This window comes from Falco rusticolus, chromosome 6, assembly GCF_015220075.1.
Source record: "Falco rusticolus isolate bFalRus1 chromosome 6, bFalRus1.pri, whole genome shotgun sequence".
In the NCBI taxonomy this organism is placed as follows: Eukaryota; Metazoa; Chordata; class Aves; order Falconiformes; family Falconidae; genus Falco; species Falco rusticolus.
Window position 1 is genome coordinate 37067995 of NC_051192.1, and position 12035 is coordinate 37080029.

The window sequence follows — 12035 nt, forward strand, 5'->3', positions numbered from 1 at the left end:
CTATGCTTCTAGCTCCAACGGAGCCTCAAACTGTTTATGACAAATATGCTTTAAAACCTGTGATGATGAAGGGCACTGGGCAGTGCGCTTACACTCGGGGATATCGTGCTATTTCCAATCGCTGCTTTAAATCAGCAGGTCCTCACCTCAGTCTGCAGTAAGTCTTGCTGCTGCTTATTTCTCCATGTGTACATACACACCCCCCTTCCCCTTCTTCACAAGTTGGTCTTTATTTCCTTTGCCATATCGTGCTGCCTCCCCCTAGGCTCTCGCTATTGACTCCTGCAGTCGTACTGTGGGCCCTAGGGCAGACAGCATGGCCCAGCATGCTAGCTCTGGCCTCCAGTGTAAGCAGTGGTGCTTTGGATTAAACTTACCTGTCAGTCAATCAGCTCTTCCTTAATGGCCATGTTTTATAGAGCACTGTTCATCTGTCCCTGGATTCTCCAGGTGGATCCCATTCAAAACTCCACATGGTGCTCAGCTGTGGCACTAGCAGCACCATAAAAAGTTTATTTCACATTCCTTAGAAGGGTTGGTTCTATTTATACAACCTGCTAAGGGCTCCTTTTTGCAGCAGAATGATAACTCTGACTCATGCTAGCTTGTGAGTTGTCATAGCCACTACATCTTTTTCTGCAGTTTCTAGCTTCATTTTATCATTCTTTCACTTGCAGTTAGCGTTACCAGAGAAATTTGCACTTGGGCTTTCAGAATCGTATCCTGCTTTTTTCAGACCCTTCCCCCAAATTTGCAAAGCTCTGAATTCCAGCCCAGTCCCTCCCAGTTTAGTATTGCCTGCACATTTAGTCAACATATTCGGTTCTGTAATCCAGTCCATTAATGAAGATACTGAAAAATTTCAGATCTGGGACACTTTTTTTTTTTTTGGTAGAATGCTTCAGAGAGTCAAGGATGTGATTTGTAGGATATGTCACTTTTATATCTTGTATTTTCATAGTTGGATGACGTTGTGACTGCCAGTTCTGTGTCATCAGATGTGCAGGCTTTGTTATAAAAGACCAGTGCAATTTGGGCCACATATATAGGGCTATGTAGGGCTAAGTCTGTAGGGCTACAATTAGGACTATAGCTATAATGATTTAAAAAGCCCTTGTCTACAGCAACCTTTTGGAGGTATCTGAAGCTATTAGGGTCTCAGCAGTTACACCAGAGGTGGGACTATGCCTTCTTCAGAAAGATGGTATTTTTACTTACTTGTTCCTGCACTAAGTAGGTTGCATGGGAAAGTTTAGAAGAGCTTGCTGTGAACCAAAAACCTGTAAGGCGGGGAGACAATTTCCATGGTATTTTCTGAGTTAAATTTATTTTTGTAAGAACAGTCATAAAATTTATTACAGCAGAGGTTTGTTTGGGAAGCTGCAATGCTGAGAAAAATTTCGCAGAAGCTCCTTTCACTAAATGTGATGTAATAGAAATTGTAAACTGGTATGGGCTTGGATTGCATGTGCAAAGGTCTGCTATCCAGAGGCAACTTATCAGAAACAGTACCAACCAGAGCAAATGGGGATGCTATTGGAAATGCGGGTAACCCACTACCTGGTAAAGTCACAGATCAGGAAATGGATGAATTTCCTGCAACAGTCTTACTAAAAATACATTTGACTTAGTCTCAGGCACTCCTTAGTATAAGAATGATGTTGATAAACTAACAGCATATTTGGAAGGCTGCCCAGAGTCACATTCGTATTTCTTGTTATGAAGCTGATTTACTAGAAAACATGATACTGATAACCATCCTCCAGCATAAACATGATGCAGATGGAGAGATTTCAGTAGACATGAATGCTAAAACAATGAGGAAGGTACTAACATGCAGAAACCCAGAAAATGGTGGGTTCAGACTCTGTTTTTTTGACAAGATAATTTTACAAGTATTCAGAACTGATAGTGTAATTTGTAGGTTTTATAAAAAGAAAATATCACTTGTGAACTAAGAAAAAAGCTTTATAGTACTAGCAGGTCCAGCCTGCAGCCCATTGGTGGCACTTGAGAAGTTCTTCTGGATCCTTTGCTTTCCTTCAGCAAATGCTTGCCAGGCTTGACACATACCCATTAGGCAACACATGGCACTGACCATGTGTCCCATATTTTATTATTCTTGCCATTTGAGTAATAGAATGTGTTGTTTTCTCTAACAAGAAGGCACTGATATTTTTCAAAACCATTCTTTGCAAAAAAAAAAAAAAAAGAAAAAGAAAAAGAAATTCAGGCTGTGTATCACTACATGAGGCAATCCCAAAAGTGCAAATATCAGGATGCTGAACAGAGCATTCCAAATAAAAAAAAAATAAAACCCAGTATATATAAAAAAAAAATCCTGTATTCCTCACACAAGCATGAAAATGTAAGGTAATTCAGCCTTCTATGCATGAAATATCTATGCTGAAAAATTTCATGTGCCCCTTTTCCCCCAGCTGCTGGGGTCAATCTCTGACTTCACCTCTCCTTGCATTTTGTGTGCCCACCTCATCCATGGCTTCTCTCCCACTGTTCCAAATCCCGCTCCAGCTCTCCCCATTTCACACTGCTATGTTAGCTTTTACATGGCTGAGCTCTAATGCAGTTTGCATCTTCTTTCTGACTTTGCAAAAGTTACAGGAATACTCTTACCTTTGCCAGTTCTTGCTGCTGCAGTGCAGAGTAAACTCACTGCTCAGGTCAGGGAAACAAGGAGGCTTTGCTATGGGCTGTCTCCCATGCAGGGGCAAAGGATCCTCTTCTAGCCTCCTGTGGTCGATACTGGAACTGTAGACCTCAAACAAAATCTAAGCAGATATCCCAAAGTTTTCCATGTCTGTGGAAGCACCCGAGATCCAGGGTGGAATTTTAGCTTGGGATGGGAACCTGCCAATTCCCCATAGGGAATAAGAGCAAAAGGCTGTCAAGTTTACTGCTTCTGATGGGGCCTTCAGTCTGAGTCACCCACATCTCGGGTGCACAGCCCCACTGTCCGTGTGTCCTGGGTGTGCTTGGTTGCTTATTATGTCAAAAGGGCTCGCATGGACCCTTATGAGAAGATTTTACTTAATCTTTGGTACATTGTGTACACCAAAACCCACATCTTGCTGAGCCTTATGCATACCATCTTATGCATCCCTGAAAGCAGCCCAGTCTCACTGGCACCCATGAGGTTATTTTGAGGACTGCTGGCTCTAGGATCAGGACAGAACAAATAAGGCAGCCGTAAGCTGAGCAGCTAGCCAGTGGCCTAGCAATTCTGAGTTCCGCTTGGTTTAGATGACATGGGATCTGCACGGTCATGGTTAAAAATCCTGCATTATGATAACTATTTAACCTGACCTTTATAACAAAAGTCCATCAGGGTTTTGGTATTGATTCCCTTAAGTCTCACAATGCAGGAAAGCTGTGGTGTGGATTTGGCCAGTAGGTTCCCACCCTGAGGTAGCTGAATTTCCAGTAACTTCTGGCAAATCATGCCCTTGGCTTCAATAGTTTATTTTCAGGTTTTGAACACGTGCTCACTGTCTGAATAGATGTGCTCCTACAAATTTACGATGTCAGTATCTATTTAGAAGTGTGACCATGTGAGAATCTGATCAGAACTGGTCCGCTCTTCTCAGAAGTAAAACTTTAGCTAGATCGGTGAGTCACTGTTCCTTCAGTGCAGGACACTGTCAGGTGGTTTTAGTGATATGAGGCAGCAAATAAAGTGGGATCATGTGCTTAGTTTGAAGCAGTTATCTGCAGTCCAGCTGACAGTGTCAGTCTTGCTTCCTCAATTAAATGCTGGAAGAGCTGCTGTTGTGTGGCTGCTGAGACAGCCAGCATGTTTTTAAAGCATGTTTTTTTTTTCTTTAAACAAAGAGCCATTTATTTGTCTGCTAATAAATATTTATCTACTGATCATTCTAACAAAATCTATTAACCTTCTAAGAAAAAATTACTTGTGTTCTCTTATGGGAGCCATATAAATAACCCGTTGTAGAGGCTTGTTGAGTATCAGGATACACTTGCTAAGCAATAAACAAGAATTTGACGTAGTTTATTATTTGCAGTGATTATGGTTTCCTAACTCCCTTTGTGCTGCCCTGTACCACACAATTTTTGCTTTCTGAATCCAAAAGTCAAAGTCTAGTGTGCCCCATGTTGAGAAATAAAATTATTTTGGCATCAACTCTAGTACTTGCAGCTTCCAACTTTTCTGGGACAAAGAAATCCTATCTCCTCTTCTGTTAGGTCACATTAAATCAAGCATAATTGATTATGGAAATTCCACCCCTACCCCCAAACAATTTGACTAGGTTTTCTGGGGCGTAGTGCCTTTTCCTATGTCACTGAATCCTGGCCCTCCTGGGAAACTGTGTGTAAAGCTCCTCTTACAAGCTGAACATGCTCTGTGTTCTAAATAATTAAGTTTTGATAAACAAGATCCTTTTCCAAGTATTATTAAGCTGAAACCTAAATTAATTAGTAAACAGTTCATACCCAGCTGTTCTGCACTACCATTATCCTTTACACTCTAGAGTTGTCCATTTTTTCTCTCCATAGCGTTGTCTTCCCTAAGGTACTGCCCTAGTTGTTAACCCTTTTCAGTCCCTTCTTTGCTAGACTAAACCGACCTGTCTTTGGTGGGCTCCTCCTGTGAGACCCTTCTTTCTCCTTGGCATCTCAGTTGTTCCTTGGACCTCTGCCAGACTGAACTCTTGTGGAATATGGATAACTAGAATTGTGCACAATATTCCAATTTCCATTCACCTCCTGTCTGTAAGAGGTGGGTAACCTCTGGGGCGATGAGGGATGGTGGTTTGAAACAGAGAGAGCCTAGCCTTCCAGTCAGTTATAAACTACAACAATCTTTAATGTTGGCTGTAAACTGCCACTGAAAGACATTCTACTAAGAAATGAAAAAGAGAATATCTCGTGTATAATAAAGATACCATGTGTCCCATCAGAGTGTGAGCATCACTGAACTTTTTTTCCTTTTTATCAGTCTTTTGGTGAAGGCTGCTCTGATTGCCCCGGGCCTAGTAGAGCTGCTCTTTCTCTCTCTTGGCAAGTTCCACCGGCACCAGCTTCTCTCTGCGCTGGCTCATCCAGCACAAGGGGGTCTTCGCGTATTTCCTGGAGAAGCAAAAAGCCCCGCAGCGGTTTGCCATGGCAGACAGTGCGTGCGCCTGCCGCTACGGGCCCGGGGCCCCGGCGGGACAACTGTGCCCGGCCTGAGGGCGGGGGCGGCCCCGCCGCGCCCTCCTCCAGCCGCGCCCGCCGCCCGCTCCTCCCCGGGCTGCCCGCCCTGCTCCTCCGGCTGCTCCGGGCCGGCTCCCCCGCTCCGCCTCGGCTGTGGCTGCCCGCCCTGCTCCTCCGGCTGCCCCGGGCCGGCTCCCCCGCTCCGCCTCGGCTGTGGCTGCCCGCCCTGCTCCTCCGGCTGCTCCGGGCCGGCTCCCCCGCTCCGCCTCGGCTTGGCTCCCCGCCGCCACCTCCGGCAGCCCCGGGCCGGCCCCCCCGCTCCGGCCCGGCCTGGTGCCGGTCTGTGGAGAGGCGGGAGCAGAGGGCGCGGGGGGCAGTGCGGGCCGGGCCAGAGGCGCGTTTCTCGGCCAGTGAAGCAGGGACAGGCCGGGGCTCCGGGCAGCTCAGTTAGCTCCGGGCTTTCTGCACTGGGGTAATCGCTCATCATTAGCCCCTAAACAACCTCTTCCGAGCCTGGCCGAGTTGCAGCATATCCTTTAGAAAAAAAAACAACTCCCTGGTAATCTAAAAAGCCCAAATACAGCATGACCCACTTCACAGGGCTGTTCACACGTTAATAACTTCCACTGTCAAAAAGTTACGTGTCTCATTTTCAGCTTGAATATTTCTACCTGTACCTTCAAGCCTCCCTCTCTGGGTGTCACCGGCCTTGCCGAGGGGCAGCGGGCTGCCAGCAGCCCTGTCACACCTGGCCGTGGGGACGCTGGCCTGTACCAGCCTGCTACCAGCTGTGACAAGGCCTGCCTCTCACCCCAGGCCCTCAGCCTCACAAAAATGTCCGCTAAATTGTTTCCTCTGACATTTCTTTATCCTTTTAATCATTATGCTGGTAACTTCTGAGGTTAATCCAAAAGAGCAAGTAGCTGCTGTAGAGCAGCTCTTTGAACAGATCAGGAGGGTGCTGCATTTTAAAAACCAGGGCTGCTTAGCTTTTTCTGTATTTTTTTTATAGCTAAAAACAACTGAAAAGAATGGGAGCAGCGGCAAATTGATAATAAAAATTGCAAGTTGATTTATGGTCAACAACACCTGCATTTGGAGATTGTAAATAAACAGCATGTGTACCAGCAGGCCCTTTAATTCTGTTCTCTGAATTGATGAGCTGCTTTCATTTGAATGTATGTAATTCCAAGGGCCACTCTACTTCTGAGGGATAAGAAAAAACAGAATCAAAAGACACAAAAAATATCAGTATGAGTCATACTAAAGGAGGAGGCACATAGCATTCACATCACCAACATTCTCCCTGTTGTTGCTCTTCTACCCTTTCTATGTGGTGAGCTGGGGTCACAAAACTCATGCTGGAAGAACCTTTTTTGGGTATTAGCTCATAGAGTTTACAGAGCTACAGGACTCAGTAAATGCACAAAAAAATGCTCATCTAGAAGAGGTATCAAAACCCACATGGAGCCTTGAAGTATCTGAGATAGGGCCTTGCTCCTTCCCTTTTTCTGCATGCAAGCCAAGACGCGCAGCCCTAAATTTAAGAACACAGTTGCCCTCCTCTCTGGGAACACCAGTCAGCAAAAGTGCTGGGGAGCCAGGCCCAGCTGCAGGTGTTCCTCACAGGTGCACCTCACAGGTGCTAGAAACCAACATCCCTTTAGGGCCAGTCCTTCAGCACCACTAAAATGTTTCCTTGGCCACTGAGATCAACATGTGTGAGCTCTAAACTTGCATCTGTTTTTCCAGAAAAAAACCCACAAAGTTTCCTGTTTTTTAGCATGTGGCATTGAAAGGCTTTGTCCTGCTGGTACCTAGGGGATGCAAGCACACACTCAGTACTTACTGTTTAGCTAGTTCCATAGATATCTGTTCCAAAGAGCATCCTTTTGTCTCTGGTATAAATACAATAACAAAAGCCAGGGATGCTAGGCTCATTATTGTGTAAATGAAGCACACCCAGGACAAGCCAATGAGCTCTACAAAGGAAGAAAACATGTCTTTTTTAATTTTAAAATATTACAATTTTTTTTTTCTGATGCTGTTTTTTTAATAGGATACAGCCTCTAATGCACAGGAGAAGTTAGAAAGAAGCTAGGCTGTTATTCTTAGCTCACTTATTTGTGCCTGTCCATAATTTGAAAAATAAGAGTGGTTTAGCTTTTTCTCATACTACTTATGAAAGAAAATTGATGACCCCATATTGACCCATTTAGCATGAGCCTGTTGATTTATTTTGCTTGGGTCACTCTGGATGAAAATCATGAGTAGCCATTGTTACTGGTTTGTGCAAAGGCACTGGGGGTCATGAGTACCTCAAATCTCTGCCCCTGTCTGGTTTTGTTGCACATTCTTTCATGGAGCAAACCCAAGCATTTTTCACACTGTTGCAGTTGTCTCCAGCTAATCCTCCCCACCTGTTATCTCCTAGCATTTCCACTGCAAGTCATGGGTCCTGCACCAGAAAGGGATCTAAGTTTGAACTCCTAATGGGGCCAGTCAATAACTGGTGGTTTGCTGAGCTTACAGTCCAGGGGCCAGCAGGTCCTCAGCCTGAGGGATGCACTCTGCGATCCCTGGGAAGCAGACCACATACAAACCCAACAGGCTGCTGCAGCCCCTTTAGCCCCTTTCACTGCTAAAACAAAACCTGACAGTTGAGACATCTGTTTGTTGTGTTGTAAGCTAAAAATTGCAGCTGAAGCTGCTAATCCAGACATTATCTTCTGCATCAGATACCTACGTGCAGGTACTGCTGGCCACCGTGACCTCCACATGTATTCATCTGAAGACAGAATTTCCAATCCCACCCTTCTGCTGCAGGCTAGGAATGCCTATTTGCTTGTAGTTACAGTTCCATAAATCCAGATCAGATCCAGCTAAACCAATGGAGTTACTGCAGCTTTACATTCATTGAAACTGAGACAAGCATTATGGCCAACAAGTAATGCTGCATGATAGGAGGGGACCTTCAGGTGGAACAGTTGATGCTGAGGACCTGAGGTCTGCACTATCTGGTTTTGGGGACATATCCTTAGGAATAGCTCTGATCTGATCCAAGGACTGAGCAAGTGTTGGCAGCTGGAGTGCATTCACTGTACGTTTTCTGGGTTGGTTTTGTCCAAAAGCTTACGTAGTTCAGAAGTGCAGTTCTGTAATGCAAACCTAAGTGTGGTGTACGGGGGAAACTGGGTGATTTGCTTCTGAAGAGGATTCTTCATCTACTTGAACTGCTAGTGTGGACACAATGAGTTTGACCTGGCATATGTTTTCCTAGTTTTAATCAAATAGTACTTGGGTGGTTTTTTTCTCTCTTTCTCTTTTTCTTCTTCTTCTTTTTTTTTTTTTTTAAGAAAAGAAAACGCCATGTGAAACCCATTTTAGTCACAGATCACACTCATTTTCAAATCCGTCTCAAAATGCATCATGCATCTAACAGGATGAAAACCACCTCAGCTTTTTGTGGACTGGTTGCCTGCCTCCAGTGGAGAGTAATATAAAAAGAGACCTGGAATTTCTGTTCCCTTACATATTTTGATTTTCAGCACGTTTTCCCCAGAGTAAGACTGCAAACTAAAATTTTAAAAACTTCATATGAAATAAAATTAGAAAAAAATCAATTTGCCAATCAATGAATTTTGACATCAACATTTAACCTTTTCCCTTATTTATCATCACATTACAAGTTACTATATGGTAGTCTGCTTTCTCGCATTAAAACATGAAAAATTTTCATCCTACAAAGACACCTTTTTCTAAAGGAAATTTTTCAAAGCCAGACATTCCTGTGAAAAGGAATGATTTCAATGGTATTGTTTTTAAAAATGTTTGGTCAGAAAAGCTGTGGTCTGATATAGAGCAGAACTTCCACTGACCTTAGAAGATGCAGTACTAAATCCTAAATACTATGAATTTTCAACTTACTAAGGCAATGGTGTTTGTAAGAGCTGGGGTTCCCAGCCTATGGAGTTGATGTGCAAGGTGCTTTGATAGCCAGCACCGTGAGGCTGTAATTACTAGCAGAAATTTAGAAAGATGTGGTGGGAACAATGGGGTTACGCTAACAAACAGCACCTAAATGGAGATCAGAACTTGGCACCTGGGCCATCGCAGCTGTAATTTTGGTGATGTTGCTTGTATAGGAAAGATTCATTTTGCCCACTATGACAATATCAACTTGGAAGGACACAGAAATCTTACCAGTTACAGTCAAAAATGTCAAGGAGATGAGGAGATTTATACCCCAGTTCATGCTAGAAGTCAAAGCCATGGCTCGTCCTCTGATCCCACCAGGGAAAATTTCACTCAGGACCAGCCAGGACACTGAAATAGAAGAGAAAAAAAAAAGAAAAAGATTATGTCTTTGAAAGAGTGGCTTTCCTTCCTGTAAATTTAGGTCAACCATGAATTCAAGTGAGGCCACCAGGAAGAATAAGGTGATTTTCAGGGATTTCAGCTTTGTGTGGGCCCAAGCCCCAGAGGACCATCCATGCTCTGCAAGCAGCGTGCAAGCAGTCAGAATCACCCTGGGGCATCATCCCTGCTCAGTGCCAGAGCGAGTGGCGGGGGGCACCAGGGCAGCACCAGTGCTCATGGAGCTGGGGAAGTGAGCTCTGGCTGCGCATCTGTGTGTGAGAGGGACCTCTGACTAAAGAGCTCTCAAGTGACATAATGCTAATGGAAGTGGAGCAACAAACCAAAGCAATCTTCAGCCTCAAAGCGGCACTGTGTGTTTATGCCACCTTATAAATCAACTTGCTGCACTGAAGCAGGTTTGCTATTCCAGCTCTCCACTCCTTATAAATGAGATTGCTGAGGTATAAATGAAGAGAAAGGGCCTGATTTTTGACTCCTTCATACCACACCGCACTACAGTGATCTAAATGCTAGTCTGCTAGCCCACAAAACCCAATTCAGATGTGAAGAGCTGGCTGTGTAACCGCCTTGATAGCAAGAGAAAAAAAAAAAGAAAGGGGAAAAAAAAAAAAAGGGCACCACATTTCTGTACCATTCCTGGTTATTAGAAAACCAAAAAGAAAAAAAAAAAAAAGAAAAAAAGAAAACCTCCACCCTCCTTTTGTTCATAAGCAAGATGCATTAGCAAGAGGCTGCTGTGTGGAGAGGTTATGGTTTGGCATTCAACCAGCACAAGAGCAAAGAGGTACACACGGATCAACTGTGTCTTCAGATCCTCGGAGACTGCCATTATAAATTGGTTCTCTGTGATGGTGTTTCTTCAAAATGATAGATGAGCGTTTCCTCAGGACACTTGCACTGGGCAGTCTGAAAGTTACATTTTAAAAATGGTCTCCTGTACATGTGAGTGTGTGTCATGCTGCACTATTGCTTTGGATGCTTGTAGGATTCGTGTGTGACAGTATTGGTAAAGCAGAAAAATAAAATAAAATAAAAAAGTTCTGTGGAAGGAGACTAGAAAGGACCAACAGAAAGGGAAAAAAGAATCCCTGAGCCTTGAGTCGACAGAGCATATTTGACCAACCTCTAGATTTATTTGTAACACAGATTTGAATTCCATATTTTCTGGAGCTGGCTCAGCTTTTTTTCTTTTTTCTTTTTTTTTTTCTTTCTTTTTTTAAGGAATAATATAAAGAGCTTCACTCCCACAGTGGGAGTGACCTGACAGAGTGGTGATTTTATTCTGGAGAATCAAGACCATACTGCATAATGGCCTAACACTGTTACACATACTCAAGTGGCACACAGTCATAACACAGCTGCCGCGTCTAACAGCAGCCGTAGAGAGGCTTTTTGTCTTTTTTTTCTGACTTGGATCACAGCAAAGTTTAATGTACTCACCACTGACAAGACAAATGTTGCTCTAAAGAAATGGCATGTCATGTGGGGTGTCTCCACTTGAGGGGGGAACAAAGAAAACTGGCTTCTCAAGCAGATGTTTTTCCCTGCTGGGCCAGCTAGCCCTGTGCCTGAGCAAAACCAGGCCCTGGCAATGCATGGGCATCTTATGATTGTATTTTGCTCCTCCTCAGCATCAAGGCTGTTGAAACCAGTATCACTAGTCACAGCTGATACAACATGTCACAACAGGGAGCGCTAGCTGAAATGCAAAGCAGCAAGAGGCCAAGGAGCCCTTTGGATCAATGTGTGCACAGCCCTTGGAGTTCATCTCCATAGGATGGCCTGGTGCCGGCAGCCCAGCTTGGCTGGAAAAATGATTGTACACTGTGACCGGCAAAGGGGATATTCATAGTCACATTAGGCAGGATTTAAATAAAGTTTGAAAGAATTCAAATATGCTTTCAGCCGGGCATAAACCAACCTCCAGGAATAAACTTTTTCTTTGGGTACTTTGAGCTGTATTTGCTTCTTCTAGAATCTTCTTGTAGTCAAGCAACTTGTAGTGGCTACTCAGAGAGGCACTGAGCAACGAGCATCAAGCCTTACCAAGCTGGAGGAGCCCTGAGCTAGATAAGCTTTGGCAGCGTTACAGGCACTGGGCTGAAATGCCCATACAGGGCATTCTGCCAAAGACAGACTGGCCCTTTCAGGCTACAATTTGTCTGGAGGTTTGAAGCATACTGTTTTCCTGTTGAGAAACCAAAATACTTGAGGATCTGCATCAGCTGCAATACTGTTTAGCTGCTCTTATTTCAACCAGTTATTTAGTTCAGACAGATCCCACCAATGCAGCAGATCTGCTCTTCATATCTGCTAATGGTAGCTGCTTCCTCTGGCATGGCCCTGACCTCTGCTTAGCTGGAGAGGAGTGGATAGGCTTATTCCCCAAGAAGAAAGTGCAGTTGTAGAAATCTGACACTTATTACAATCTGTTTATCCCTCACCCCAAGCTGAGGCAGTGATAACGATCAATTCTTTGCTTT

General features: G+C 44.2%; 1 protein-coding gene across 2 annotated transcripts in view; it reads right to left on the minus strand.

The window, feature by feature from the left end:
• Positions 1–891: 891 nt before the first annotated feature.
• SLC2A12 (solute carrier family 2 member 12) overlaps positions 892–12035 on the minus strand; it is a 36071-nt gene continuing 24927 nt past the window's right edge. The window contains exons 3-5 of one of the 2 annotated variants that reach the window (XM_037393098.1): positions 9376–9498; positions 7022–7154; positions 892–5106 (exon numbers count right to left, since the gene is read on the minus strand). In XM_037393098.1, coding sequence (XP_037248995.1) covers positions 5010–5106; positions 7022–7154; positions 9376–9498 — 353 coding nt within the window. In that variant the 3' untranslated portion in view covers positions 892–5009. The remainder of the gene's footprint in view (positions 5107–7021; positions 7155–9375; positions 9499–12035) is intronic. The other variant, XM_037393099.1, reaches the window with a different exon arrangement.